General features: G+C 42.0%; 1 protein-coding gene across 1 annotated transcript in view; it reads left to right on the top strand.

The window, feature by feature from the left end:
* Nucleotides 1–25,837, top strand: part of Prdm10 (PR/SET domain 10) — a 103,893-nt gene that overhangs the window by 30,874 nt on the left and 47,182 nt on the right. The window contains exons 2-7 of the mRNA XM_028776193.1: nucleotides 6,151–6,346; nucleotides 8,863–9,027; nucleotides 11,269–11,328; nucleotides 18,278–18,485; nucleotides 19,953–20,194; nucleotides 22,196–22,399. Of these exons, the coding sequence (XP_028632026.1) occupies nucleotides 6,278–6,346; nucleotides 8,863–9,027; nucleotides 11,269–11,328; nucleotides 18,278–18,485; nucleotides 19,953–20,194; nucleotides 22,196–22,399 (948 nt within the window). The 5' untranslated portion in view covers nucleotides 6,151–6,277. The remainder of the gene's footprint in view (nucleotides 1–6,150; nucleotides 6,347–8,862; nucleotides 9,028–11,268; nucleotides 11,329–18,277; nucleotides 18,486–19,952; nucleotides 20,195–22,195; nucleotides 22,400–25,837) is intronic.

Genomic DNA, 25,837 nt, shown 5'->3' on the forward strand with positions numbered 1-25,837 from the left:
GGAGGGGAGGGGAGGGGAGGGAAGGGGAGGGGAGAGGAGAACTGAGAAGAGAAGAGAAAAGAGAAAAGAAAAGAAAAAAGAAAAGAAAAGAAACAAAAAACAACTAAATGCAATCCAGCTGTGATGCTATCTTCCTAGCTTAGCTCCCCCAGGTTGGTGGCTCAGTCCTTAAGGCTGCTGCCTATTTCGGATGGTGGTAACAGCTGCAGGTTGTTTTACCTGTGCTTCTGATGGCCTGTTCTAAGTTGACATTCCCTATTCTGTGTCTGGACTTCCATTTCTTCACTAGAGTGGCTCATAGACTCTGGGAATACTTGGTGTTTACTGGCTTGTAAAGGATATTACAAAGGATGCCAGTGAACTCCAGATGATTGTATACAGAGAGCAAGAGGTAGGGGAGGGCATCCTGTCCCCTCCAGAGTTCTTCCTGGAAGCTATTCTGAAGCTGGCTAAAATGTCATTTTGGAGACTTATGCTTGATTTTTGGCCTTTTGTGCTAAATTTAGTCTTTAGTCTGTTATCCGTGTCATCCCCCACACATTTTTTAAGAGTTTGGGACAGGACCATGGGTGGAAGGCAGAATGGGAACTAAAAAATGACTGAGAAGAGGGTGTTTGAAGAGGTTGAACAGATGGCAACTTGAGAGGGCTGAATCCACAATCTTTTCGTCTTGTCTTGGCAACCAGCACCCATCATGAACCTCCCCAGCCTGCCAACATCAGCTGTGTCATTAGCACCCTTTGTAGGGGCCAGGGACTTAAGATTTACCTGCAGTTAAAGGGGACAAAGACCAAATGTGTATTTCCTGCTACCACACAGTGCTGTGTCTGCTATCGGTGTTTGGAACTTACTGGGAGCTGCCTTGTGGACAGTGAGTCTCATCCTCTTTGCTAAAGGTTACTGCTGTTCTTTCCTAGAAGCAGATTGATTGGTTCATGTCTTTCCCCTTGTGTACATGCTAAGAAGTGATTCTCTCTCCAGCCACTCCCCAGCCCTGCCCTATGTAGTTGCGGATGTTTTACATCATGTACTGTTTCTTGATCCAGTAAGATTTAACAAAGACACTTCAGATCGGAATGATTGTCCTGCTCCCTTTGGTGTTTGCTTTCTTCCTAACATCTGTTATACTTCATCTCCTCTAGGAACTGATCTCAGCACACCTGGGTTAGACATCCTCTCCTCTGCCCCCAAGAAAAATCACCCAAGTCCTTCCTCATGTCAGCAGTTAACAAAGCATACTCCTTGTCTCTAAGGAACTAGAGGCTTAAGACAAGCAGGAAGGAGACTGGAACACGATTGGATAACTTACGAAAAGTGATTGCTTATTTGTAGCCAACCTTATGCTAAAGCACTTTTTACCCACTGCTTTATGTCATCTGTCAGTAATCACAAGGCCTCCATTTTACAGAGAAAATGGAGAAAGAGACCTTTTGAGAATTGCTCAAGGTTAGCTAACTTGCTACTAAAACCCAGGCCAGGAGCCCACACCCTTCCCACGCTTCTCTCAGCTGAGGCCTTCTCAGGTGCGTGTTAATACTCTTGGGCTCTATGCCTCAGGTGTGCTCAGAGCATTGGGTGCAGGTTACGTGAGGACCAGTGTTTTTCAGAAACTAATAATGGTCTCATTGTACACAGCACTTCAACTGCTGCAGTATCTTCTTGGAAAAAAGAATAAGAGACACTAACCTGCATAACCCCAGAATATGTCCAGTTAATTGCCATCATGACATGGTAAAAGATCAAAGCAGACCTAAATGGCCAGGTGGGCAATGTATGGCCTTCCCAGTATTCATTTGTGTGTGAGGGTTGATATGTATGGGGATGTATAGATGTGTACTTACTTGTGGAGGCTAGGGCAGCCTCAGGACTCAGTCCCCAGAAACTGACTACCCAACTCTAGTCTTTCACTGGCCTAGAACTTACCAACTACAACACTGGCTCCTTATATTGTTTCTAGGGGTTGAACCTTGGCTTTGTGTTTACAAGGTAAGTACTCTATGGACTGAACTATGTCACAGGTCTCAAAACCTAGACATTTATCAACATGAGGGTGGTTGAATAAATTACAATATATTCATACAAAGAAATTATGCAGCTGGAATAAAAAATGAAGAAATATATGTGGATGGAACAGTGTACAAAATAGATTGATACATAGAACAAACACCTGTAGAAGAATTGTTATCTTGTAAGGAATCAATAATTTGTTTGCAGTTGGAGGGATAGAAATATATTGTAAATATATTTGCTTGTATGTGAATAAAATGCCTTTGGAAGGAAAAACATGAAACGGATTCTAGGAATTGTTCCTGAAGAATGGCTAAGAGACTCTGGGGAGGGTGACTGTCCACTGTATCTGCTTGTACCCTTATTTTTCAGGTAATTTTATTTAATACTTATTAAGCTAGAAATAAATGAAAGAAATAAAACAGGCTGGGCTCAGTGTAAATTGCTTGCTTATCGTCTGTGAGGTCCTGGGTTCCACCTTTCCCTCAAAGTACAAAACACTTTTTTATAAATTAAAACTAAGAAGAGGCATGTGGGGTTGTGTATAGTCTGCAAGGACATCAGTATAACTGCTTGGTCCAAGTACTACCATGGCTAGTAGCATCTGAGTACAAAAAGATTCTCTAATTCTTGTATGAGAAGGGTACTACTGCATATCTTTTGTGATACTTTTGCTAAACATATGTATCTCGAATCTAATCTCAGGGAAACATCTGATAAACTGAAGACCATTCTTTATGTGTCAAAAGTGTCAAGGTCACTGAAGACCAAGAACAGGAAGCTGATGGAGTGAAGTAGACAGGGGGACATGGCAGTGAGCACACACAGTGAGCAGCGTTTGATGCCAGATTTCATCAGAGCCAGGGAGAAAACTGTTGTCCCTTTGGCTGTTAAGGACAGTGAAATCAACAGTTGATGAAATCCTAGGAAGTATGTGAGCAAAGTAGAATTGCTGCTCCAGTCTCACCTGCATGATTTTGACTATGGGATTTTTACTATGGTCTTGTGCCTCTAAGACAGTGTTCTAAGTTTTAGGAACTAGTTAACTTAGGAATGTGGAGGAAGGGTGGATGACGGAGCACCTGTAATTCTAGTCATTTCATGAAACCAGTACCGGGCAGTGGTGGCGCACGCCTTTAATCCCAGCACTTGGGAGGCAGAGGCAGGCAGATTTCTGAGTTTGAGGCCAGCCTGGTTTACAGAGTGAGTTCCAGGACAGCCAGGGCTACGCAGAGAAACCCTGTCTTGATAAAACAAAAACAAAACCAAAAACAAACACAAAAAAAAAGGATCATGAAACCAATATAAGAGGACCATGTGAGCCCTAGGATTTTAAGATAAATCCTGGATAATTTTTTTTCCTAGACAAGGTTTCTCTGTGGAATAGCTCTGGCTGTCCTGGAACCCAATTTCTAGACCAGACTGGCCTCAAACTCAGAGTTTTGCCTGCCTTTGCCTTTCTAAGTGCTGCGATCAAAGCCATATACTGGTACCACCTACCTTAGTCTCGGTAATAGCAAGGCCCCATTTTTTAAAAAGGCAAAGAAGCAGTGTTTGTAACTTACTCTAAAATGGTCGAGATGAGAAGAGAAAAGTGTGATTCCAGGCATGGTGGTGCAGTGGAAACGCTTGCTGTGTAAACATGAAGGCTGGAGTATGGCTCCTGTCTCTAATTTCCACATGCTGAGAAGGCAGGCTTCCACCACCTGGGCCTGGATTTTACATGGGTTTTGGGGTGTTTGAAGACTCTAGCCACTTTGCCATTTCCAGTATTTCGGGTACCACTGAATATGGAGGAGGCAGTGTGAGGCAGGGGTGAGGAGGGCAGAAACAGGCTATTCACAGGTTTTCATGAAGGTGGCTTCTGTGTAGTTTGCACATGACAGTTCTTGAGTCCAAGTTAGGTACAGGCCATTATGGTATTCTTCACTGGATTTTTTTTTTATTTAGACATTGGAGTATGTGTGATATAGGAGCATGCCTCTCATCATATTTTTATTAATAACAGAGAAGACGCTGGTAGATGCTGGCCAGCAGTCTTTCCTGTCTGACTGCTACCTTCCCTTGTCTACTTTGGTGGAAGTGACTAGAAGTGGATCAAGCATGATGAATGTCGTGTGATGTTGTGGGATGCCAGTGTTTTATGTTTCTCATCAAAAGGGAAGAACACCACCTTAAAAAGAGTCTGTCTTCCTGGGCTGGAGAGATGGATTCGTGGTTAAGATCACTTACTGCTCTTGCAGAGGACACCTGTGTTCAGTTCCCAGCACCTATAGTGGCTCACAACTATCTGTAACTTCAATTTTAGGGACTATAATGGCCACTTCTGGCCTCCTAAGGTACTAGGCACACATGTAGTATACATACAGGCAAACAATCACACATACAAATGAGTAAATCTTTTTAAAAATAAGTTGTTTTTAAATTTTTTTTTATTTTCATGTCATGTGCATTGGTGTTTTGACTGCATGTCTGTCTTTCTGACGTGTTGGGGATCCTCTTGACTTGGAGTTACAGGCAGTTGTGAGCTGCCATATGGGTGCTGGGAAGTGAACCTAGGACCTCTGAAAGAGCAGCTAGTGCTCTTAACCACTAAGCCATCTCTCTAGCCCCTAAAAATAAGCTTTTTTTTTGGTTTGGTTTTTCGAGACAGGGTTTCTCTGTGTAGCCCTGGCTGTCCTGGAACTCACTCTGTAGACCAGGCTAGCCTCAAACTCTCGAATGCAGAAATCCGCCTGCCTCTGCCTCCCAAGTGCTGGGATTAAAGGCGTGCGCCACCACCGCCCAGCCAAAAACAAGCTTTTAAAGCCGGTGGTGGCACATGTCTTTAATCCCAGCACTTGGGAGGAAGAGAACAGGTGTATTTCTGAGGTCAGTCTGATCCATAGAGTGAGTTTCAGGGTAGCAAGGGCTACACAGAGAAATCCTGTCTTGAACCCTTTCCTGCCCAAAAGATAAAAATAAACTTCTAAAGAGTCTTATCTTGGGCTGGAGAGATGGCTCAGAGGTTAAGAGCACTGACTGCTCTTCTGTAAGTTCTGTGTTCAGTTCCCAGCAACCACATAGTGGCTCATAACCATCTGTAATTGGATCTGATGCCCTCTTTTGGTGTGTCTGAGGAGCGCAATAATGTACTCACATAAAATAAATAAATAGTTAAAAAAGAGCCTTATCTTACAAAGCACAGACTTCGTGTGTTAGTGTTTGGAAAAGTTTGACTGTTCACTGTTCACTCCTGCACTGACCCGGAAGAACGGACGCTTGATTGTGAGCTGAGAAGTTCAGTTTCTTTCATGAGCACTTTATCCCTTGTTTTGCCATTTTTATTATTCTCTTCATTTTGAGTAGAAATGGGAGTGTGCATGAGGTCATATCTGGACTAGCCTGGTGGTGGTGGCACACGTTTTAATCCCAGCACTCAGGAGGCAGAAGCAAGTGGATCTGAGTTTCAGACTAGCCTGGTCTACTGAGTAAGTTCCAGGACAGCCAGGGAAGGATACACAGAGAAACCATGTCTCAAAAAAACAAAAAAACAAAAATAAAAAACAAAACAAACAGCCGGGCGGTGGTGGCACACGCCTTTAATCCCAGCACTCGGAGGCAGAAGCAGGCGGATTTCTGAGTTCGAGGCCAGCCTGGTCTACAGAGTGAGTTCCAGGACAGCCAGGGCTACACAGAGAAATCCTGTCTCGAAAAAACAAAACAAAACAAAAAACAAAAAAACCCAAAACCCAAACAAAAAAAAAAACAAAAAGCCAAAACAACAACAAGAACAACAACAAAAAATTTGGAGTACATATCAATCAGATTAGAGCGTAAATTTGTCATTTACCTATAGCTAATACACAGGAAAATAATTTTTTTCTTTTTTTTCCTAATTTTTTCAAAAGAGCTGATTGCCTTCAATATTTTTAATGAGGCTTGCATTCTATATATAGTTTTCATGTATATACATACATCTAATGATTGTCCAAAATATAGCAGGTATGCAATATATTATATTATTGCCACAAATAATACATTATTCTTACCCTTTGCTGAGATATGTTATCTTTTAACAAAACCTTTTCCCCTTTGTGGTTGAAACTAATTTTTTAAAACAGCCATCCACTTAAAGCTTGGTCCCTTTCCTGTTTTGCTCAGGGTGCTGCGGAGACCTTCCTGCCCTCCATGAGCACATGTGTACAGAACATACAAGACCGATGAGTGTTCTCTGTCCTGTGCTGCTGCTGTAGGTGGTCCAGACTTGGAGCTGCTCAACAAGGAGAAGATGGATCCCAAAGATGAAAGCGCTCATGTGTGGCCAACGTCTGCAGACCATGAGCAGAACACTGCACAGGTGAAGGACGACCTCTTCCAGCTCACTGTTGGCAGCAGTGTTTCAGTTGGGTAGATGTTGACAGCTAAGACATAGCAGTATCTCTGGCTGGGAGGGAGTGGATGTGAGAACTTGCTTGTAGAAGCAGGAATGCATTAGCACTTAGCTTCATTGAGACGCTTTCTTGTGAGGTAGAGCTCATCTACCCCGCAGGCCTCACTTCTGCACCTTGCTGGTAGATGCTGCTTTACTACCCTCCTTATCTGTGGTATTGATGCTGAAAACCTTTGCTGGCTGCTTTTGCTGGCTACCTTTACCTTAGCCAGTGTAGGGTTTCAGTTCTCCATGAGTAATGAAACCTAAGGCATGTTTGTAAAGTAAGCAACTTATCTTCTCTTTTAAGACATAGTCTTATCTAGCCTGGAACTCTCTATATAGTCTATACTGGCTCGAACTCATAGAGATCTGCCTGTTTCTGCTTTCCAAGTGATAACAGGAGGCAACCTAGGCCCATAAACTCAGTTTTAAACAATATGAAAAGCAGGAGGTTTTGATCCAGTTTTTCACTAAATTGTATAACCATAGTGCCATTGTCAAATCAGAAAGTTAACCTTGAAAGATTTAAGTGTGCAAATATTACTTAATTTAAGAAATAATCAACATTGTAGTAAGTAATCATGATTATATAATATGATTTAGAGGCTACAGTCTAAAATTTAGAGAAAGTGATTCCAGAGATGTTTTCAGTAGAATAACTGGGAGCACTGTGTTTCTCCTGGAAACTGTTTTGATGACTACTTTCATTAATTTATATAGTGCATTTATCCAAAAGTAGGAAAGAAGCTGAGGAGTGGAGCAGTGGATCTCCATGAGTTCAAAGACAGACTGGTTTACTTAGTAAGTTCCAAGCAGTCAGGGCTACATAGTAAGACTTTGAAAAAGAGAGAGAAGGGGTGGGGGAGGAGACAAAAGAAAATGTTTTTGTAAGGTTCTGTATTTGATCAGGGTCCCTGTCTGTAGGAATCTGCAGTCAGGATCCCCCCTGTATTCTTTATTTCCAGTCTTTTCTGCTCCTAAGTTCTGCAAATTCTAATTATAGACTGAGTGAGAAAAAAAAAGTAGAAAACCTTAGCCTAGCCTTCTCTCTCTCTCTCTCTCTCTCTCTATCTCTCTCTTCATTTTTTTTTTTTTTGTTTTTGTTTTTGTTTTTTCGAGACAGGGTTTCTCTGTGTAGTCCTGGCTGTCCTGGAACTCACTCTGTAGATCAGGCTGGCCTCGAACTCAGAAATCCGTCTGCCTCTGCCTCCCAAGTGCTAGGATCAAAGGTGTGCGCCACTACAACCCGGCTTCTTTCTTCCTTTTGAGAAAAATGTCTGTCTTCCATTTTAAAGCTTTGATATGAATGAGAAAGTTGAAAACTGTAAGTTATAAATCTGAAGTCACAAGATTACCTTATGGCAGTAAAAGCCATGGAGATGCGCTGTGAGCCTAATTTCTCCCATGTGTACGCTGTATCTTCAGGCGTAAATTGAAAGTATATTGAAGACAGACTAATCACTTAGCAGGAAATCTGTTGTATTCCTGTGGTGCCCAATTACATTTGGCCTCTAGCATTCTTTCTGGGCATTAAGTTAGTGTATGTGTCATCTGTGAAATCTATTATTTCCTACTGGAGAAAACTGCCATAGAAACATTAGGACTAGTAGCAAGTCAGTAAGAGTAAGGATGCCAATCCAGGATGTCAGTACATCAATTATTTCTGCCCCAGATGTGTGCTGTGGTTATCCACCTGTAGACATTCCTTATATGCCATGCTAGGGCCTCCACAGAGTCAGTCTTTTATTGCCAACCAGTTGGGGAGGACTTTATACAATTCAGTTCTTTGAGTTGTCTTAGGTCACAAACAAATACTTGCCACAGACAGCTGAATTACTTGACCAGAACCACTTAAAAGTACTTCGTTAAGGTTTTCTGCTTCTTTACTTAGCTATTGAGGAGGAGTTGCACCACATCCAGTGACTCAGTGACATTTCTTGATTTGCTCCATGCAGTATATCCTTCACATATAAAACAGCATGCTGGAGTGAAAGTGACCTTATTTTAATGTGTCTGCAGAAAAGTAGTATTCATTATAAAATAGAATTTTTATGATGTGTCAAAAGCAATTGCTGTTAGGCCTACATCACAAAGCAATGTGTGTTTTGTATTTTAACAGTGTTGTCATGCAGGAATCTATGGTTGCTTTTCCAGGATCAATTAATCGCCCCTTGTGAGTCACCAGAAGTTATCTATTTGCATTGGATTTTTAAGGCAAAAGAATTCAAGTTAGCTCTCTGACATTGAGCAGTAAATTACCAACAAGGTCCGTGCATCCTGCCTTCTGGGCTCTAGCTCAGCATGGATGAAGGCACATTGGGCTTCTTTTCTTTGTGTTAGGGGTGTTTCAGCTCAGCTGTGCTTGGTTGGCCCCATGCCTTTGTGAGTTTGATTTTGCTTTATAAAGACAGATGCTACATACTTGACTGCTTTTTCCCCAGGTGCACTTTGTTCCGGATGCCGGAACTGTGGCTCAGATTGTATACACTGACGACCAAGTCCGTCCACCCCAGCAGGTGGTGTATACAGCAGATGGTGCCTCCTACACGTCAGTGGACGGTCCAGAGCACACACTGGTGTACATCCACCCGGTGGAAGCTGCACAGGCATGTGAAGAATTGTTTTTGACTTGTTTATTAATTAATATGCCAATTACTTATGTTCGCTATGGGTCAGTTGTCCTAGATGTTTTGACTCGTTAAGCATTCAGGTAAGATTTACGCTATCAAGGAGTATATAACGAATTTGGCAATGAAAGAGATGGTATATTTATTTAAATTAAATGCAGAAATGAGTTAGAACCCCAGTCTCATGTCAGGCTTTCTCTCCAGTGTCCACTGAGGTGGTTGTCAATTTATTACCTTTCCTGAGTATCCAGAACCAAGCATTTGTTCTATATATTATTACGTAGTGTATAGCTAAGTCAAAGTTGGCTTAATGAAAGCGTACAGATCATTTTAGTTAAATGTGTGAGGAAAGCATCCTACTACCAGCTTAAACTGTTGTTTGTTAATAACTTACTGGTTTATCGGACTATAATAGAAGTTGTGACGTATATTCACAAAAACTTTACAATATAGCTTTTAGTTTTTGACACTGACTTGGGGTTTTTAAAAGACAAAAATATTCCACAAATGTTTTTGGCACTTTCCAGTGTACAAAGTGTTTATAATGTGTTACATATATACATGTGTTTCATAGAGTATATGTACACAGGTCCCACAAACCATGCTCACACATACTAATGAAGGCTGAGGCTATAGTCAGTATGCAGCACATTGCACTATTGTTATTTCTTCATTTTGTGTTGCATGTTAACCCAGACCTTTATGCATGCTAGGTGCCTGCTCTACCAGTGGCCTGTAGTGTCAGCCCCCCAAAAAGATTTTCTTTCTGAGACAGGGTTTGGGTTTTTTTTTTTTTTTTTTTTTTTTTTTTTTTTTTTTTTTACATAGCCCTGGCTGAGTTGGAACTCACTATTATATAGATCATGCTGGCCTTGAACTCTCAGAGATCTGCCTGCCTCTGTCTTCTGAGAGCTTAGATTAAAAGCATATGCCATCACACCTGGCTTCATTTGTTGTTTGTTTGGGATTTTTTTTTTGAAGATTCATTTTATTTATTGTATATGAGCACTCTATCCTCATGTACACCTGCACACCAGAAGAGGGTATCAGATCCCACTATAGATGGTCATGAACCACCATGTGAGTCCTGGGAATTGAACTCTAAAAGAGCAGCCTGTGTTCTTGACCACTGAGCCATCTCTCCAGCCCCTCATTTTTTTTTAAATGTGTATTTTTATAGTAGGATCCTTGTCATAAAATTGTCCTTGTGTAATATCTCATCAAGAGGCTCATATCACTTCTAAGGAAAAATGAAATTCATCTCATGAATACATTTCCAGTCTATACAGAGATGAAATTGTCAAATGTTCACGTGGTACTGTTGGAATGCCTGGGTTTAGTGTTTATCCTCTGACTGTATTGAAGTACATTAGAGTCTGTGTAAAGAATGGCCTGTACGGAAGTGCTAGTTTACTATAATGTTAAGTAAATGACTGAATTTCCATAATTTTAAAAAATGTCAAAGTGAAGAAGTCTCAACTTCTTGCACCAGTTCCTCTGGAATTCACACTTAGCCAGTTTTTATTCCCGTAGGTTTACAAAAGTCTTGAGCAAATCAAAGTCTTTCAAAAGGTTTGACAGAGTGACTTTCTCTGGATTGGAGATACTGACCATGTCTTAGCTGTAACTTACGGAAATCCTCCTTTTCTAGTTGTTATGTGTTTATCATGATTAAGCTTCTTAATTGTCATTATTGTATCCACTGGCTTTATTTAAAAAGTATCCACGGGCTATACATTCAATTTATGTTTTTTCTACTTCTCTGATGATAAACACAAGTTCCTACTGTAGTAGCTTATCAACTCGGGTTCCTGACACTCTGGTGTTCTCCTACCACCCAATCTGTTTTAACCACTCACAGGTCTCTCTGTGAGTGGACTTCAGCCTATGTGGTGCATGTGCAAGTGGTTCGTGGCATGTCCTTTTGTTAGTGTGACATGCCTTTGTAATTAACTGTGACATTCAGCCTCAAGAGGAGCTTTGCTTAAGAGTAAAATACTAAAGTCTATTAGCCTTTGGGATGGTTGCTTCTTCAATCTCTGGAGCCTTGTGAATGAAAAGCTGTAGCCAGGCGCAAGCATATTGTCTTTATCTCCTGCATTAATGAAGGATTGCTAGCTGTGAGATAAGATAACTCTCCTAAGAGTTGGTGCTTAGCTGAGTTATTTTTTCCTGTGCAGGTGAGCAGTCTAATCTATTGATATATTTGTTTTTCTCTAGACTCTGTTTACAGATCCAGCCCAGGTAGCTTATGTCCAACAGGATGCTACAGCTCAACAGGTAATGAAAAACCCTTTGTGGCATTTGGTAGTAATATAGTGGCTGTCATGTTCCTGCAATGTCATTCTACCCCTATGCCACTTCGAGTGTTTGGTTTTTCTATGTACATTCTCTAACTTCTTTAATGGAAGCAGAACACAGTACTAACACACTGCAGTCAGTATATTGGAATAGCCTGCTAATAAAGAGTATGTGGTTAGGGAAGTTTTAAAAGGTAAGCATATACCACTGAGGTTGATGAGACAGGAGGATTGGTTGAGTCCACCTGGTCAAGACCAGCCTGAGCAAAATAGTAGTGACTCATTGTATCAGACACATATACACACAAACATAAGTAGAATGTTTGTTCAAGGGGGCTGGAGAGATGGCTCAGCGGTTAAGAGCACTAACTGCTGTTCCAGAGGTCCTGAGTTCAATTTCCAGCAACTACATGGTGACTCACAACCATCTGTAATGAAATCCAATGCCCTCTTCTGGTATATCTGAAGAGAGCAACAGTGTACTCTTATAAATAAAATAAATATTTTTAAAAAAAGTTTGTTCAAGTTTCCAATAAAAGAATGGTCATAGGGGTTTTTATTGTTGTTGTTTTTGTTGTTGTTGTTGACCTGGTGGCTCTATATAACACTAGCACTTGGGAGGCAGAGGCTGGAGGGTCACACTCTCTAAGCCAGATTGAGTCGTATGGCTAAGCTTTGTTTCAGGAGAAAGGCAAGATGGAAAGGGAGAGACAGAACACTCACACCATTATACCCTCAGAAAGCTGGCAAGCCTTTCATCCTGAATTTTATGCTCATGGAGTTCCTTGACAGTTACTTGAGAGAGAAATTTCTTTTCCAGACAATAAACATAGCACCTTTTTCTTTCCCTGATGAAGTATATTTCTGGGTAGTTGCTGTCAGTAGCAGCCTGAAAGAGACTGATTAGGAATGTTTTGATGGACAAACCAGATGTAGCAAGTACCTCAGCTTTCCTATGTCTGAAGGGGGATGGCTATTCATTATATGTCTCCTAGTGTTGTATGCTTTCTGATGTGTGGTATCATATGGTGTGCATCCCAGAAAATCAAACCTGAGTCTGACCAAGTCTGTTGAGTGTTCTGCAGCTGACAGGATGCATGGCAGACAAGCTGGATGAGTCAAAAGATGTCTAAGACTTAATGGTGAAATTTAGCCTGTGGACTGCAGGAGAAATGAAATGGCCTGGGGCTTTGGGCTTTTGCTTACTTTGATTTTGAGACAGAGTCTCATGTATTCTAAGCTGCTAGGCTTGAACTCATGCATCCTTAGGTGATTTTGAACTTCTGATCTTCCTGCCTTCACTTCCTATCATCTCCTGGGATCAGAGACATGCATCATCACACTTACTATATGTGTCCTGGGGACTGAGCCCAGGTCTTCTGTGCATGTGAGGCAAACTGTAGGAGCAGAGCCACATCCCATCCAGATAACCTGTCTGGATTTTGTTGCTGTATTGTTTTGTTTTTGTTGATGCAAGCATTCTACCGTGGAGCTTTTTCCCTTGACTTTTTCCACAAATAATCGCAAGGAAAAAGAAGAGGAGGGGAACTAAGAGACTTGGATGTATCAGTCCAATAAATGCTGTATATGGTTTTCATTTGGATCCTGATTATATTGAACCAAGTGAAAAAAAATAGAGGAGAAAGTTGGGAAAATAGCAACACTAAAAGATTTTAAATTACACTGAAAAACAGTAAGTTCTTAGAAATGATAATATGTAAACTATAAAGATCACTGTATAGAAATATGTATTCACACACACACTGAACTATTTAAAGATGATAGTCTATAAAACGTGTAGGTTTTACTTCACAGTAATCTAGAGAGAAAGTAAAGAGGGTGGGAGATCAGTTAGTGTACTGAATCTAAACGGCAAGGATATGGACTCTCTCGCACTGTTCTGCTTGATGCATTTGAGATTTGTTCTTATGAATAAGAAAACATTTCTTTTTTTTGAGGTAGTGGTTTAGCATTGTAGCCTAAGCTGGCCCTGAGTATGATGTTCTCCTGCCTCAGCCTCTCATGGGCTGGGATTATACGTGTGAGCCACCATGTCTTGTTTAAGAAAACCATTTTGACAATTCTTGTAGATTGCTCCTGGATATTGAAGAAGCTTATATTCCTGTTAACTATATGCAGATGCCCATTTCAAGCCTCTGCCAGTGTGCTTTCATTCCTCCCAGATCTTGACAATCTGATGGACAAATGGCAGTTTGTTGTTTTACTATTCAGGCATGCTTTAATTGATGGTCTTGTTTCCATTTACACCTCAAACAGCCCTTCATCTTCTCCAATCTCCCGAAACAATCTGGTCCTTTTATGTTTTGTATGAAAGGAAAATTGTACTTAGATAACTCTGTGAACCCTGGCATTATAAAACAGTGTGACTATAGGTGTTGGCTTAGAGTCTTGCTTGAGCTTGTTCTTCCTGTTCGTCATGATAGGGTCAAGTTCAGGGCCTTGTACATGCAGAGTCTACAGTACCACAGAGCTACATCCCCCTGTCTGTCTGTCTGTCTGTCTGTCTGCCTGCCTGCCTGCTTTTCAGTCTCAGTCTCTGTCTTTCTCCTGTTCTCTTTCTTTCTGCCTTAGCTGAAAGGCTTCTTTCTTTGTTGTTACTGGTGGAAAGATGGGTTTGAAGCTCTTTTTTTGTGTTCATTCCTTTGTCTTTAAGAGAGGTAGCAGTGGTGTGCAGACATGGAAGCACCCACTCCTCTTTATTTCCAAAAATTAGCATGTGTGACTTCCCACACACAGAGAGGAAAATATGCTTTCTTAATAATTGGACTCAGTAGGAGCCACAAACCATTCTGTCTTACTCATTGCTGTCCAGTGTCATTTCCTGTTTCAACTTCTCAGATGAATCGTGTCTGAAATGCATCGTGTAGATTTGGAATTAATCACAGGGTGGCATTAAGTGGGAAGAAAAAGGTGTACAGTAAGTCTAGCAAATTCTTTTTCCTTTCACTGTGTGTACAGCGGTGAAATGCACAGGACTAGCAGCCTCCTTTTAAATTCTTTCCTTCTGTGTAAACCAGACAAACGCAGGTCACTTACCCACTGCCTGGCCATTACCCGGAGACAATGTATTTAGCTTGTTGCCTAGTATTCAAGGAGGGGCACAGTTGGGGGAGTTTACATCGGCTGCTGCCTTCCTTGAATAGACTAAATTCCACAGGGGCTATTGTGACACAGTGGAAAAGCCAAGTCATGGCAGAACTTGAATTTCATGTCTGCAGCTTGGGGGCTGAGCCGTACTTCATCTCAAAGGAACTTAGATGCATACCTAGCTCAGTAAATGCCAGGGAAATCTGAATTAAACTAAGTTGCAGAGCATCCTACTGTGTGTGCAGGTCTGTTCTGTCTACATATAGACAGGTCTTACCCAGAAATGCTCTTTGATCCTTTCCCTGCTTTTCTCACAGTGCTTGTTATGCTTCGTGTATTCTCTGTTCACGTTTGCTTCAGCATCAGTCCTCAAAGCCAACACTAAAGTGTGGGACACAGGAAGGTTGTCATGACTGTTCTCATGCCAGCTTTCTCAGCAGTGTGGAGAAGCCAGCAGCAACCTTGCCAAACCAGAGTTATTATTACCAGATCTACTGAGAAAAAGTGTCTCACCGTAGCTTTAGAGTAACTCTGAGTTGTGGGTGCATCTTTTTGGAGAGTTCTGCACAGAAACAGGCTCTATGCATTCTTCACTAACATTGGCATCGAGCTTAAGTGGCTTAAGGAAGGTGGAGTAGTAAACAGCTCAAGGTGATGAGTGGGAATGAAGTGGCTTCCTTCCTTCCAGGATGTGCCTAGGAGGCTGAGGAGGTTGCACTGCCAGACACCCCTCCCCTTTTCTCTCCCCACCTTCAGGAGGCATCTAGTCTGTGTCAAGGCTGAGGCAGAGTATCTTTCTACTTCCCTTCCTTTCCCTCATTTTTAAAAAAAAGTTCTGAAAGGCTCAAAGGTACAGAGACAGAATGTTGTATAAAAGTATAGGTTAAATGACTGCATTTTCAGACAAACGCAGGCCAAGCATGCAGTTGCATGCCTGTTATCCCAGCTACTTGGGAAGTGGTGTCAAGAATGAGTTCAAGACCATTCTGATGGCTTCTTTGTTGTTTGAGACAAGGTCTCTCTCTATATCCCTGGCTGTCCATACTCATTGTATAGAGTAGGCTGTCCTTGAATTCACAGAGTTCTGCCAGTCTCGGTTTCCTGAGCACTGGAATTAAAGTCATGTATAAACATGCCTGGCTATGTGAGGCTCTTAAAAAAAGAGTTGCCAGGTTTGGTGTCTGTGATGCTTTGTGTATACTTGGCCCAGGGACTGGCATATTAGGAGGTGTGGTCTTTTCAGAGTAGATGTAGTCTTATTGGAGTAGGTGTGTCTCTGTGGGTGTGGGCTTTAAGACCCCCGTCCTAGCTTCCTGGAAACCAGTCTTCTCCTAGTAGCCTTCAGATAAAGATGTAGAACTCTCAGCTCCTCCTGCACCATACCTGCCTGGACGCTGCCATGCTCCCACCTTGATGATAATGGAGTGAACATCTGAACCTATAAGCCAGCTCCAATTAAATGTTAGAATTATAAGAGTTAAGTCTTATAAGAGTTGCTTTGGTCATGGTGTTTGTTCACGGCAATAAAACCCTAAATAAGACAGTAGTATATGCCCATAATTCCAGATTTTAGGAGGCAGTGGCAAGAGGCTCACAAGTTAAAAGGCAGCCCGAACTACACAGCAAGATTGACTTAAAAAATCAGAGAAGAAGATGGGTGGGAAGTGGCAGATATCTGTGAGTCTAAGTTTACTAAGTAATTTAGTCTACTAAGTTGGCAGTAGAAAGGTGGCTGTCATATGCTAGTATGGTCTGATGCTGCATTCATAGACATGTGTAACTCACTAGGGAATTAAACAGGCAAGATGACCAAGGAGCTGGAAGTTTGGCTGTATGAAAAATGATGGTATAAATTAGGAATTTTGAGTTCTTGAATATTTGTATCACATGACAGAAACATCAGACTTTTCTACTGAACCTGAGAGGGAAAGGCCTAGGTTCTGACCGGCAGAAGATGTGTATGAGCAGATATGATATCCTCTTCTCAAATGTTCTGGCTACCTGGGGAGGAATTGAGGCCCAGAGCTGTTGGACAAGCAGACTGTGTCTCTGGTTGCAGTAGATGTTCAGAGCACAGGGTGGTCAGGGTATCAGATGTGACTTGCTGGCGAACATGGTTGCATTTTGAAGGGAGACAAGGGAATAGCATCCTAGCAGAGGAAACCAGCATATAGACAGATAAAGAAAAAAGGAACAGGCATAGTTACATGGTTAAATGACAAAGAAGGACATGGGTTTAATATGGTCAGAAGAGAGATTACTGGCTAAAGGGAACTTAGGGTCGTGGATAGCATGTAACACTCATTTTGCAGGGTGCCATTTATTTTCTGCATGTGTGATGAGCAACATTAATCTTGTATGTCACCTAAATGTTTGCTTCTTTGCAACACGGACTTTTGCAACACAGGAAATATTCACTTCTTTCATTCTTTCCAAAACACTTAAGCTTTTCAGAGTGTTTCAAAGGAGAGCTATCAGCTATGAAGTTGTCCTAACCACGTGTTATACCCTGTATTTAGTTTGAAAAGTGAAGTGGGGATGTACTTAGTGCTAGAACATTTGCCTTGTATGCAGAAAGCTTTCCCTTCCTTTCCCAGCACTGAAGAGGAAACAAAGCAAAGCAAAGCAAAACAAAACACTAAGGAGAATGAGTAGTCCCAGATACTCAGGAGGCAGGAGGGTCACTTGAGTCTAGAAGTGTGGAGAGCTTGTCTGGGCAACATAGTAATTCTGTCTTTGAAAAATAACAAGCTGGGCTGGGGAGATGGCTCAGTGGGAAAAATGCTTGTTCTACAAGCATGGGAACCAGAGTGTGGATTCTCAGAACCCACATAAAAATGGCTGGGGTGCTGTGCTCCTGTAACCTCAGAAGCAAGCAGATACCAGGGGCTTGTTAGCCAGCCAGTGTAGTTGTATTAAGGAGCTCAGGTCAGCAATAGACCTTTCATCGAAAAATAAAATTTGGCAGGAGAGATGGCTCAGTGGTTAAGAGCATATACTACTCCACTAGAGGATCCTAGTTCATATCCCAACACTCATATAGGTGACTCACAACTATTTATAACTCCAGCTCCTAGGGGACCCAGCACCTCTGGCCTCTGTGGGCACCTGCATTCATGGACATATACGTAATAATGATTAAAAAATGGAAAGTGATAAAAAAGCAACAATCCAATGTTGATATCTGACTTGCATATATGCACAGAGAGGCAAGTGTACCTACTCATGCACTTACATGTGTATACATCACACAAGCACAAGTTCTTAGAAAAGCAAAGTAATTGAAAAAGCCATATGTTTCTTTTCCTGCGTGATATAGTCATTTTTAGAAGGAAGGAGGAACCCTTGCCCCAGATTTAATTCAGATGAAAAGACTGAATATTTCACAAGCAACCCCTGCAGGAGGCAATGGAAAGATGTTTTGCATGCACCTGAAATCTCTTGGGAGGTAGGGCAGGTCCATTAAGCCAATGTGAAATGTCTTGTGCAAGCAAGGAGTGGAACTAGATTTGAACCTCTTATTGGTATGTGTCAAAGTTGTCTCAGTCTGCCCAGATATGAGGCAGAAGGTGAGAAAGGAGAATTGAGCTTAAAAGCCTAGGGCATTAAACATCTGAAAGGAAATTAGACTCTTGGATAAAGTTGCCTATGGATAAAAGCTATTTTTTCCAGAGCCTTGCAGGAAACTAGCATAAAAAAATATGTTCTGTCAAGAGTGTATTTGTTGTGCATGCATGTGGGTTCTAGTTTGCTTAAAAGAGATGCCTGCTTGCTTTGTCCCTTAAGCTTCTGTCCAAGCCTCATTACCTGTACATAACCAGGTGCTGCCTTCCATTGAGAGTGTGGATGGTTCCGACCCTCTGGCAACTCTGCAGAACCCAATTGCCAGACTAGATGGAAAAGAGGAAGAGGAAGAAGAAGAGGATGAGGATGAGGATACAGAGGAAGAGGAGGAAGAGGATGCTGAAGACACGGATGTGGATGACTGGCAGCCTGACCCACCCCGGCCTTTTGACCCCCATGATTTGTGTAAGTGCAGGCACTGGATTCTGCTGGGAAGATGTATGCAAGTGTGGTCATGTGCACAACAATTGCTGGTCTCACACACTGGCACATCATCTCTCTCTGTCTTCCCAGCAGTCCTAGGAGGGAGGTCCTGACTCTTGTTTTTTGTTTTTACTGATAAAGGATCTGAAACCCAGAAAAGGTTAATGAGTGGTCAAGTGAGTGGGCAACCAGGCATCCATCCACTCTGGAGGCCTAGATCGGGCCTCTGCACTGTGTTGCTTTGTCTCGTTCATGGAATGTTTAAGAGTACTTACAGGCTTTCAGGTGTTGCTGCACAGATGCACTCTACAACCTTTCTAGGCTGGCTTCTTTCTGAAGGTCATAACTTTGAGTGCCTGGAGAGCTGACTCCAGCTCTGGGTGGGATGTGGTACCTTGAATTGTCCTTCTACCCTGCCTGCTCAGGCTTCCATGTTTACCTTCCGGTCCATTGTTTCTTTCTGTGGCTTTTCATACCCACGTGGCAGACTGACCTCATTCTCCTGAGTGAGCAAGTTTGTGGCTTTGCACCACCTTCATGTCTGGTTGGGGCAGTACTCAGCTCCATATCTAAGCCCCATGTAACACAGAACTTGGTTTTGTTTTTCTTTGAATAAGTTCTCAAGGCAGCTTCTTAATCAAATGCACTGAAATTTATTTATCTTATAAATATTAATACAAAGTCACTCTGGATTATTTGAGAATTGTGGAAATTTCAAATACCTAAACCAGGTCACCACGTAGCTGGAGGGGAAGGAGTGTGATGACTCTGAACTCTGCTTGGCCTGGTTACTTGTCTCTGATTTGTGACTCTGAGTATCTCTTCTGGGCTCCTCTTGAAAAGGGAGTGAGCATTCCTGGCTTGAGGCAAATGCAGAATTCTAACATCTGCTGAAAATGTATGTCCCACCAGGACTGGACTAATGGTGCTGCCTGAGTAAGAAAGATGGGATCCTGAGGATCCTCAGGCTGTGCAGCCTGAAGTGAATAGCATTCTCTGTTTGCCTTAGACTGTCCCTGTGTTATATAGCTTCTCAAACTCACTGGGAGGAAGTAGGTTAAACTGTATTGTCAGAGTTGATCCCATAACAGCTTTATTAAAATAATTTTATCTCATCAGATTTTGCAATGTCTAACTAACAAGCTTTTCATTGTTTTCTTATAATTGATTTTTAAATTGTGTCCACTGTTTGGAACCACTATTCAGCAGGGAATTGTCATGAGGTTGCATATTACTTTTAGCAGGCATGATTTTAGGGAGGAAATTACAGCATTCTCACTGGGCTATGAAAGGCAATACTTTATAGTGGATTGCTAGCATCCTTGTAGGAGTTAACTGAATTTGGCTTGAAAACTTAGATTTTGGATTATTTTTAAGTCAGCACCTTTTTCATTAGTTCAAGAGGCTTCGAGGCATTTGACTTTTCTTTAAGCCTTCTTTCTCTTGCAGGGTGTGAGGAGTGTAACAATGCACATTCTTCTGTGTGCCCAAAGCATGGCCCCTTGCATCCAATCCCTAACCGGCCTGTGCTTACCCGGGCAAGAGCGAGTCTGCCTCTGGTCCTCTACATAGATAGGTTCCTTGGGGGAGTATTCTCCAAAAGGCGGATTCCCAAGCGCACCCAGTTTGGCCCAGTGGAGGGGCCACTGGTCAGGGGATCGGAGCTGAAAGACTGCTACATTCATCTCAAGGTAACTTGGGCTTTCTCCCACTGCGCTTGTTCTGTTAAGACTTTCCAACAGGCACTTATATTTTCTCCCCCAGTCTCTTTTTTCCAGATCATACCAGCTATTTGCTAGTTTTGTTTTCATGCTTTAGGTTGCTTATATGGAAGCATGCTCTGTGTTCTTAGTAAACTAGAGATGTTAATGGCATCTGCTTAAGACATTGCATAAGTTTTTGGAGATAGGTAGTTTTGGGGAGCTATAAGTAATTTCAATTTAAAACAATGGAGGATGATTTGAGGGAGACACAACACTTGCCATGTAAGACAGGAGCAGAGTTCGGCTTCTCAGCACCCATATGGCAGCTCATAAGATGTAGAACTCTAGTCCTAAGTGATCCAGTGCTGCCTTCTGGGATCTACATGCACCAGGCATGCATGTGGTACACATATATGGAGGCAAAACACTAACACATATAAAATAAATAATACTAACAGCAACAACAACAACCAAAAGCCTAGTAGGTGTGGTGGCCCACCTGTCATTCCAGTAATCTGAAAATGGAGACAGGATCCTTGGAGCTGGCTAGCTAGACTGAATCAGAAAGATGCTTTAGGGAGAATGAAGAATTAAGGAAGCCGGGCAGTGGCACACGCCTAATCCTGGCTGATTTCTGAGTTACAGGCTAGCCTAGTCTACAGAGCTAGTTCCAGGATAGTCATGGCTACACAGAGAAAATCTGTCTCAAAAAAAAAAGATTCCCAGTTTCATGCTTTGGTCTTCACAAACATGCACACACATGTGCACACTGCATGTACCTGTGAGTAGCTTAAATAATGGAAATGTATTTCTCAAGCTCTGAAGTCTGCCAGGCCAAGACAAAGATGTTAGCAGGCAGTTTTTCCCACCCATATGTTTGTGTTTATATTCCCTCTTACTAGATTACAGCCGGCCCTGATGATGCCATGTTAGCCTAGTCACCCCTTTAGAGGTCTTGACTCCAATGGAGTCACATCTGAGCAATTAGGGTTATAGGATTCTCACATGAATTTTTTGGGGACCAGGGAGAGCGTAAAGTTAATAGGGGGCTTGATATACTTTCTCTTTTGTTTATTTTATTTATTTATTTTTGAGATAGAGCCTTTTTATATAGCCCTGGCTGTACTAGAACTCTCTATGTAGACCAACCTAGCCTCAAACTTACAGAGATCCCCCTGCTTTCAAGTGCTGTGATGAAAGAAAGGTGCATGCCACCATGCTAACACATTTTCTCTTCTAAACAAAATGATGGTGGGGAGAGGCAACTTTGTCAAACGCTCATCCCTTGAATGCTGTAATCCCAGCATTCAAGAGGGAGAGACAGGAGGCTCAAAGTTAAAGGTCATCCTTGACTACATAGTGGGTTTGAGGCCATCCTGGGCTATGTGAGAACCTATCTGAAAAAAAAAAAAAAGAAGCATTTTAGAGCTGGTGTGGTGGCACACACCTATAATCCCAGCAATTGTGAGGCTGAGGCAGGAGGATTGTGAATTCCAGGGTAGCCTGGGCTACACATCCAGACCTTGTGTCCAAAAGAAAGACTTTAACCAGAATAGGGACACGTCTGTGGCTGTGTGTGCTGGAACAGTTGCACTTAGATATTTTTGAGTCTTGGAATGGGTCTGACCTGTGGTGTTCTTTGTGTTAAAGAATAGTTCACAGGGAATGGCAGAGGTGGACATGGTTCATCACTTAAGAGAACTTTCTCCTCTTAACAACAGAGAAACAGGCTTTTGTTCCCAGCACCTACATGGCAGCTCACAACCATCTATAACTACAGTTCCAGGGAATCTGATGCTTCTTCTGACTTCTGTGGGTTCCTGTGTATATGTGATGCACAGACAAACACTCAGGCACATTCACAAAACAAAATAAAAATATATTTAAAAGAAAAGCATGCTTCATCAGGGCTGGAGGGATGGCTCAGCAGTTAATATGTTTTGCTTTTCTCGAGGACCCCAGTTCACTTTACCTTCTCTTTGGTTACAGGTTTCTCTTGATAAAGGAGACAGAAAAGACAGGGATTTGCATGAAGACCTGTGGTTTGAGTTGTCCGATGAGACCCTTTGTAACTGGATGATGTTTGTACGCCCAGCCCAGAACCACCTAGAACAGAACCTGGTAGCTTATCAATATGGCCACCATGTGTATTATACAACAATAAAGAACGTGGAGCCCAAGCAGGAACTGAAGGTACAGAACTGGATCTGCAGCTGCCTGCCAGCCAGGGTGATGATTAGGGCTCTTTCCTATAAAAGGATCCTTTCCTGATAATTCCTCTATTATTGAGTGACTTCAGCCTTCCTGTTGCTTCCAGGATCCCTCCCCTTCATGGTTACAAAAATCTGTGGATGCTCAAATCTCTTACATATGTATGTGCATAGAGCCCATGCATGTCCACACATTTCAGATACTTTCTAGGCTATTTATAATATCTACTGCAATATAAATGTTGTGTAAATAGTCATTATGCCTAATGTATGGGCTTCAGTACAGATGGTGATGTTATTCATGTATTTTCACTCTGTTGCTGGTGGAACCCTGAACAAGCAGGGCTGGCTATAATGTGCACTGTAGACTTTTAATAATCTTGTCAATGAAACAGAATGGGACTAGGCCATTTTTATGTTCGTCAGGGGCTTACACCAGGGTGTGAAGCATGGGGTGAGGCCCTCACTGTGGGGGAAGACTGGTGACCGTGGTAGGGTTGCTGATGTTGCCAATGCCAGTGTATGTACTGAGGAAGAGTTACTTGTGAAATGGGAGATTTTATAAACTGAGATTCAGATGTATGCCTAAGACTTCTTTTCTTATCTAAAAATTTAATTTTTTCAAAGAATTTTATGTGCTGGCTTCTGATTTCAGAAATAATTTTTGAGGATAATTGTTAGAATTTATTTATGAACTCAATGACATAATAAAAACTGTGCTATGATTCTGTATGCCATGAACATTCTGGTTTTTTTGTTTTTGTTTTTCGTGGGGTGAATTTCCATGCTTTTACATGACAGTCGCCCACTCAGCTACACCCCAGGCCTGTGGATCTCCCTGTACAGCTCAGGCTGCCCTTAAATTTAAACGTACCTAGCCTAGTCTCCCTTGTACTAATATTATAGGCATGTTCCACTGTGCTCAACTGATACAGAAGTTTTGTCTGTTTTACGTTAGGGTCTTTAAAAATATTTTTATTAATTCTTTGGTAATTTCATGCCATGCATTTTGGTCATAGTTACTCCCACTTCTTCCCATTAACTCATCCCAGAGCTGCCCACATCTTCCTAACCCCCAAATTTGTATCCTTTAAAAACAATTAATAACACATTGAGTTCTGGTTTGTGCTGTGGGGGTGGGCATCCACTGAATTTTGGTCCATCTGTTGGGAACCATAAGAGACAGGGCCTTCCGTAGTTCTGGCTGGCTTCTAACTCACACTATGTATCTAAGGAGTAACCTTGAATCCCTGATCTCCTGCTTCCGTCTCCTAGCTGTTGAGATTACAGGTCTGTACTACCAAGTGTAGCTTCCAGTACATTTTGTAATAAAGAGAAAGACCTGAAAAGAGTGAAAAGAACGCTTCTTAGTTATGGAAAGATGTGTCACCCACTCTCCCTCATCCCTCTCACCTGGGCCTGGGTAGAGAGCTGCTGAGCTGCATTCCCAGTTCTCTTTCTCTTTGAAATAGCAGATGGAACTGTGGGGGTGATGATGGGCAGATCCAAATAAGAACAGTAAGATGTAATCAATGCCAAGGCTAGGAACCTGGCTCAGGTGTACAGAACTTGCCCAGCATAGGTAGTACTCTGGTATTGATGCCTAGCAGTACAAGGAACAAAGCAAGGCTGGACATGGTGGTGCATAGCTTTAATCTCAGCAGTGGGAGGCAGAGTTCAGTGCCAGGCTGCTCTGCATAGGTAGTTATAGGGCAGCCAGAACTACATGCTGAGACCCCTGCTTGACAGAGAGAGAGAGGAAGAAAGAGAGAGAGAGAGAGAGAGAGAGAGAGAGAGAGAGAGAGAGAGCGAGCGAGCGAGCTCAACCAACCAACCAAAAGAGATAAAAAGGAAGCAGTTTAATGGAAGAGGTCTTTGTAATGCAGACACCTATTTGGATGTGAAAGCAGGAATAGGGCTTTGTATGTTCGCCCTCACTAGATGCTGGTAGGGGGCTGTAGGAATAGAGCTTAATTGGAAGAAACAAATAGTAAAGACATGTTTAAATAATTTCTCAATAATTCAAAAAATGTGTAAAGGGAGAAGGCTTGCCTGCTATGTGTGGCACTCTGGGCGAATCCTCAACATTGAAGAAGACAGACATAAAACCCAGCAAAGAATGAGTTACTGTCTTTGTTGGTTTAAATTAGCAGAAAAAGAAGGTGAAGGTTTTTAAACCAGGGCTTGTGAGATGGTTCAGCGGGTAGAGACAGGCACTACCTGATGACTTGAGTTCAGTCCCTGGATCCACAAGGTGGCAATAGAGAACCAACTCCTAAGAGACACTTTCTCCTTACTTCTTAGTCCACATATCCCTGCACTTGTGCGGGTGTATACACACACCACCACCCATAACAATAACAAAATAAAGCAGAGACTTTGATTACAGAATTATATTACGTTATAGGATATGAATATTTCTGAACCAATACAAAAAATGTTCAAGATCTCTTGAAGGTAATCTGAGGAAACAGCTGTAAAAAAAGAAAGAACTAGATCTATGAGAACATGGTAATTCTGTAGTTCCTGACTCTAAGACATGACAGCTATTTAAGATGCTCCATTAGGAAAATTGCCGTCAGTTTTTCTATTGTAGTCCATTCATGAAATCAATAAAATGATTGTTTCATCATCATCAAAGGAGCTACTTTACATTTGATTAGAGTGCAATTAAATATTATGTTCCACTGGTGTATGAGTAACAAAGCACAGTTATCCCCAAGTACTTTTTTTTTTTTTTTTTTTTTAAAGATAAGGTCTTACTATGTAGGCCTGGCTGGCCTGGAACTCTCTATGTAGCCCAGGCTGTCTTCAAACTAGCTATCTTGTCTTAGCCTCCCAGTGCTGGGATTTCAGGTTATCCCACCATGCTGGACACCCTGAGTATTTTCAAAGTAAGTGTTACATTCTTGTTTCTAGGGTATTTTCCCCACATCACTGGTATTCTGTTTGCAAGTCTGGACACTGCACTGTCCTGTTGGTTTGCATTTATTCTGAAATGAGCAGCACATGGAAATTAATGAGCTTTCTGATCACATCAGCAGGAACTTTGACAGTTCTGCTTAGTGTCTTAGCAAGACCTCTAAGATGCTCACCAACCTTTGAAATTTCTCTTCTGGAGGGAAATGACAAGGTTTTTTTTTTTTTTTTTTTTTTGGTTTTTTTTTTTTTTTCCCTCCAGTCTTCACTTGCATTGCTTAGCAATTGCTTACCAGTCTCTGAGCCCAGTAGGAGGTGGGGACAACCCACAGGGCCAGGCCAGGTCTGTGCAGATGTGAGAAGCAGGCTACTGACATAAGTTGCATGAAGGCTGGTGGGTACCAGAGTATGAGTATGATACCTTCTGATTCCTCTTCCAAGAACAAAAGGTGCCCAATTTTGGGGGTGGGGGGTTGGTTTGGGAGGGGTTGTTTTGTTTTGT

The sequence above is a fragment of the Grammomys surdaster genome, unplaced genomic scaffold (assembly GCF_004785775.1).
Source record: "Grammomys surdaster isolate TR1022 unplaced genomic scaffold, NIH_TR_1.0 266, whole genome shotgun sequence".
In the NCBI taxonomy this organism is placed as follows: Eukaryota; Metazoa; Chordata; class Mammalia; order Rodentia; family Muridae; genus Grammomys; species Grammomys surdaster.